Here is a 6,028-nt window from a genome sequence, read left to right as displayed (position 1 = left end):
CTGTGGATTTGATATAATCTTCTTTAGGTTTACTTTGGTTTAAACTTAAATGTGAGTAGTTGATGGTCTGTTCCACAATCAGCACCTGGCCTAGTTTTCAAGCAGATATTGAACTTCTCCAGTGATTATTTAAACAAATGTAATCGATGTGAAAACAAATCTGAATCCTGTCTTATCCTGTGCCATCCTCATCATCTTTGAGACACTTGAGCCCATTGCTGTGGTCACTGTATCAATCCATCTGGTTGGGAGTCTTCTCCTTTGACAACCCCCCCACCTTTCCAAGCATAATGTCCCTTTCAAAGGAATAGCCTCTCTACAACATACCTAAAGTAAATGAGAAGACTCTTCATCATCCTTGTCTCCTAGAAGCATTTTGGCTGCACTTTCTCCAAGATATATCTGTTTGCTCTCTTGGTTGTCCATGGGATATGCAGTATTCTTCTCCAACACTCTAATTCAAAGGAATCAATTCTTCTTTTATCCTTATTCCTTACCAGCTCCCAGGGGTACTGCAAGTGATTGAAAAGACCATGGTCTGAATCAGACTCACCTTAGTCTTCAAACTATCATCTTGACTCCTAATACTTTGGAGTTGACTTGCCCAATACAAATTGACGGGAACATGCATTCAACAAATATATATATATATAAATATAAATGTGCCAAACCCTCCATATAATATGTTGAGTATTTTTATTTTCTGAAATTTACAAAGATATAAAAGAATGGGATTATTTTAAAATTAGGCAAAACGTATTATTGTTTCCAAACAGAGAAGGAGGGTGAAGACTGGAAAGAATTCATATTGTCCACCTGAGAAATGTCTACTTCAAAAAAAGGACAGTAGATCTGACACCTGACAAAGAGTGCATAGGGTGACATGTCCCCAAGCTTCCTTCCAAATGCAGTGGGCGGTAGCTGCACTGGGAGGGAACATATCCTGAAGTGTTGGGGGAGTAATTTGCAGATTCATAGGCCGTCCCAGAAACCAGCCGCCACCCCACCTGCTCCTGGGCGGGAATCCCCGCCCCCCAGGAGAGCAGGCCAATCGGCTTGGCCTCGGCGAGCGGGGCGGGGCTGAGCGAGAGGCGTGAGGCTCAGGGGGCGGGGCTGCGGCTCCCTGCGCGGTGGTGGCGGTGGCTGCAGGGGCGTTGGTGGCGGCTTCTGGCCTGGCGTCAGAGGGCGCTGGGGGATGGGGGCGGTGAGCGCCAATCCTCGGGGACAGCGGCCGTAAGTGTGGACCTGGCGTCGGCGTCCTGAGCGCAGAATGGAGTACTCCGGTGAGTTTGGGCGTCGGCTCCGGGTTCCGGACGCGGGTCCTTTAACACCAGCCGGAGGATTGCCGTCCAGGGTCCGGGCTGCCCAAGCGTCCACTGCGGTGGAGGCGGCTGCAGGCTGTGTGGGTGGCCGGAAGGCCGGGGTCGGGGCTCCTGCCCTCGAGGGCAGGTCTGACCCGGGCGAGGGGTGCGTGCGTCGGGAGCTAAGGAGCGGGAGGACGCGAGCGAGTTTTGGGGCGACGCCACGGGGCCAGTCGAGGGACTTACCTGCTTCCAGATTTCGCGAGCGTCCCGCAGTCCCGCTTCCCTTTCTAGACACCCGTCCCCTTGCGGAATTCAGGGACTCCTTTATGGCGGCCTTCGCGGGGTTCTTGGAAACGTCTTTCTCAGTTGGGATCTTTTTTGAGTTTGGTTGCGCGCCTTTTCAAAGTTTAGCTTGATTAATGCAAAGGCTGAGATTAACATAAGAGACGTCTTATACCCCATATGTACCTGTTGTTACCAGACTTTGCTTTACCTAGCCTTGGGCTGTTTATTCCTTGGAGGGAAGGGAGTGTATGAAGATAGTAAAACCCAGTCTTCCTTTTCCCAGGCTGCCCCTCTCTGGTTGTCTCTGTCACTTGCGCGGCCTCTCTCTTTTCCTCTCTCTGGTTGCTGTGCGCCTCACCTCGCGTCCCGTCCACTTTTCCCAGCCTTCGCCCCAGGACGAGACGTGTACTTTAAATAAGAGTTGACAGGCAGAAGAGTGAAGCTACTACAGGGAGAGGACATGCAACCTTGTGAGTTTGTTTACTGGAATGCCCCAGGAGTTTCTGACTTCCAGGTGCCCCAGAGGCGAGGGCAGGTGGGAGAGGAATGTGGAAGGGGACACTTGCTTTGGTCGGAACCAAAAGACAGGGTCTTTCCTTGTTTTTAGTCTTCCTTGAAATGTCTCAAAGTCTACATTGAAACAACTACTAACTCTCTTTCGAGAGCAGAATTCTTTTACTCACTTCCTCCACGTTGGGTTTTTAAAAAATTTTGTTTTGTTTTTTTAAATCCTTGGCATTCTATCTTCTAAAGATGGCTTTTTAGGGATGCTAAAGGAGTGTGTTTTGAGTGTCCCAAGGAATCTTCTTCCTCCTCACACCTACTTAACCATTTCTTTACCTTTTCTTTTGAGAGGGTGAATGGGGTAGGTGGTATGCCCCTGTTTAAGAAAAAATAATTAAAAATTAGATATGAAAGCAAGTAGTTAGAATCAGTAAAGAAATCACACACAAAAATTAGAATAGCATTGATTATTGAGGCCCCCTATCTGAGATTTTTTTTTAAAGACAGTAGACAGAAATGAGTACTTTGAAATGTTTCCTGATTGGAGGAACTTTGCAAATAGTCACCCCAAAGCTAAAGCTTCCTTAGATTTACAATATGTATGCTACTGGTTCTGAGAAAAGTTTAAGAATGAACTTGAAGAAAGTAAAAAAGGCCCCAGGGATAGAAAATATTTCCATCCTCAAATTGGCAGGAAATAGAACTTTGGCTAAGAGGATGAATAAATACACTGTCCTGTTGATCTGTGATGGTTGGTCACTCCCTGCTCTCCCCACCTCCTTAAAATAGAACATTCCCCTAAGCACCTTCACTTCAGCACCTCACATAGCAGGTTGGCTGTAAAAAGCACTTGACCAAGGAATGTAGACTTAGGCAGCCACTGTTATTGGTCCCCAGAAAGAGTACCAGATAGAACAAAAGTTATGTTTGGAAACCACCTTGCAAATATTACTGGTTGGCTCAGGGCTCACTAATAAATTCTGGTGGGATTCTGATCTGTGCTAGGCAAGGTCCTATTGAAGTTTTCTATTGTTTGGTAGAATATTCAATACTAACTAAACAAGTAATGAAGAAGTCCTGTGGTGCAATGGGTTAAGCTTGGGCTGCTCACTTGGCAGTTTGACAGTTTGAATCCACCAACCACACTTTGAGAGAAAGAGGACTGTCTCCTTCTGTAAAGTTTTATAGCCTCAAAATCCCAATGGGGCAGGTAATTTTGTCCCATATGACTAATGTAAGTCAGAATTGACTCAACGGTAATGCATTTTGGTGGTGCAATGGTTAAATTCTCTATTGCTAATTAATTAAAAGGTTGGTAATTGGAACCCAACAGCAGTTCCAGGGGAGAAAGACCTGGTGGTCCAGTTCTACAAAGATTACAGCCTAGGAAATCCTACAGGGCAGTTCTATTCTGTACAGTGGGATTGCTTTGAAGAAAACGGACTCTGCAACACACAACCACAGACCTAATAATATGAGCTCCCCAGTATATGTAATACACATTGCTGGTTTTTCTTCTCTCCAGAACCCAGCTCAAGATGTTTGGTATCCAGAGTGATTCTAGAGGACCAGAGTATTAAAGAATGAATTTTCTGAATTAGCTCCTAAGTCTGACTAGACCTAAATACACTGATGATTCTAATTCTGGAAGAGAAGAAACTCACCCTAATCCATGGTGTGAGTTAGCAGTGAAATAAGGTAAAATATCAACCACCATTGGTCAGATATTTGAAAGAAAAATGGTTTATGTCAAATATTTGGGAGAGAAAAAACTCAGGTCATTGTGTATTTGATGTCTTCCAACATTCCTGTCAAACTGAAAAGTATAGGGAGACTGGTTGGTTGGTCCTTCTTTAGCTAGACAAAGTGGTGACAGGACAAGATGAATTTAGGAATTCAGAGTCACACCTCACACAACACATAAAAGACCTGAAAGTTACCGACTTGTGCCTTGAAAGAATATCTTCCTTCTTATACTAGCAAAACCTGATGTTGATGATCAAACTCAGAGTAGCTGAATTACAAGACCAGTTAAATTCAAATCCCCATATAAGCTAAAGTGAAGGACCATTGAGGAAGAAGAAATGGAATCCTGATACTTGGAGTCATATGGTAAGATAACCAGAAAGTTGGGAACATTGAGCCTCTGGATTCTTTTGACATAATCCTGTCAAAAGAACTAGTCTTAGAACTTTCATCTGAAGAGATTACTCTGTCTTTGTCTACTAAACCACTTTCTCAGTAAAACCTTATCCCTTCTGTCTTGGTCAGACCACTCTGCAATGCCTGAAGAGTCTTTCTTTTAGTATTTTAGCTTGAGAACCCAATAATTTATTTAGGTTGGAGCATAAATTAAATTGTGGACTACACTAGATCAAGTTGAAATGTCAGACATGTCAGGCTTAGTGAAATTGGTGTTAGAGTGAATTTATATATTGAAGCTAAAGACCAACTCATGGAAAACACTACTTGAAAGATAAGAAAAAGATACACATTTTATCATAACAATGAGGATCAAATTTCTGAAAGTGTAATTCACCACCTTAATAGTGCAAAGGAAAAGAAGAGCCACGTGATCATCTCAGTCAATGCAAAAAGGGCATTTGACAGAATTTTAACTTCTTTTCCTGATAGAAATGTTGAACAGAATAGGAATAAAAGGAAAAATCTTCAACAGAATTAAAAACAAATGTACAAAACCAGTGACCAACATTGGCGTCTGTCAATGGAGAGAAATTGAAAGCATTCGTCATGCAGTCAGGAACCAGACAAGGGTGCCCTTCTGTTCACCAAAGGAAAGGAATACCCTCTAAGAGATGAAATGATATGATCATTGCAACAATGGGTTTAAATGGCTTTTATGAAGATGGTGCAGAATCAGGCAATGTTTTGGTCTGTTATTTTATAAGGTCAGTATGAATTAGCATAGACTCAGTGACAGCTAACAAACAAAAAGAATTCAACATTATTTAGGAATTCCTAGCCACAGCAATAGGCAAGAAAAGGAAATAAAAGGCATCCAAATTACAAAGAGGAAATGAAATTATTTCTGTTTCTAGGTGTATGATCCTATATATAGAAAATGCCAAAGACACAGGAACAAAAGTAATGGATTCAGTTGAGCTAGTCAGCAGAGTGTCAGAGTATGAGATCCACATATAAAAAATCAGTCAGATTCTTCTAAAGTAATAGAAACATGAAAAGGAAATGAGGAAAATAATGCTATTTACAATAACTACTCAAAAGAGAAAATACTTTAGAATATCTAATCAGAGATACAGAAGACCTAGACAAAGAAAACTGCAAACACTACTACAAGAAACCGAAAGAGATCTCCATGAATGGCAGTATATACCATGTTCAGGGATGTAAAAAAAAAAAAAAATAAAAAAAAAATCGTAAAAATGTCCATACTTCTGAAAGTAATCTACAGATAAAATGCACTCTCAATTCACATTCCATCATTCTTCAGAGATGACAAAAGTAATCACCAACTTTATGTGGAAAGAGATTCCCCAGTGAAGCAAAACCCTACTGAAGAACAACAAAATAGGAAACCTTGTACTTCCTGATCTCAAAATATGCTATACAGCTTCAGTAATCAAGATAATATAGTGCTTGGTTTAGCAACAGATCCTAGGCTAATGGAATAGAATTGAAGACCCAGAAGTAAATCCATTCACTAGGTACAGCTGTACACAAAGGTGTAGACTCCATTAAGTGGGCAATAACTGCCATTTTAATGAATAGTGTTGGCTAAACTGGATACCTATTTGTAGAAAATTGAAACAAGATCCATACTTTACACTGTATTAAAAAAACCTAACTCAAGATGGGTTATGAGAAAAACTGGGTAAATTATGTTTACTGCATTGAAGTCTATGAGGGAGAGAATAGTTTAAAAGTATTATATTTTAGGGCATTATGTTTATCAT

The 6,028-nt window shown here is 41.7% G+C and overlaps 1 protein-coding gene across 1 annotated transcript in view; it reads right to left on the bottom strand.

Annotated features, from left to right (window-relative positions):
• Positions 1 to 972: 972 nt before the first annotated feature.
• LOC102864657 (basic proline-rich protein-like) overlaps positions 973 to 6,028 on the bottom strand; it is a 15,655-nt gene continuing 10,599 nt past the window's right edge. Inside the window, exons 3-4 of the mRNA XM_006882487.1 lie at positions 2,430 to 2,469; positions 973 to 1,677 (exon numbers count right to left, since the gene is read on the bottom strand). Coding sequence (XP_006882549.1) covers positions 973 to 1,677; positions 2,430 to 2,469 — 745 coding nt within the window. The remainder of the gene's footprint in view (positions 1,678 to 2,429; positions 2,470 to 6,028) is intronic.

The sequence above is a fragment of the Elephantulus edwardii genome, unplaced genomic scaffold (assembly GCF_000299155.1).
Source record: "Elephantulus edwardii isolate Elephantulus edwardi_28Jun2011 unplaced genomic scaffold, EleEdw1.0 scaffold00020, whole genome shotgun sequence".
In the NCBI taxonomy this organism is placed as follows: domain Eukaryota; kingdom Metazoa; phylum Chordata; class Mammalia; order Macroscelidea; family Macroscelididae; genus Elephantulus; species Elephantulus edwardii.
Note: the sequence above shows the minus strand (reverse complement) of the source record. Positions and strands in the feature narration are given on the sequence as shown.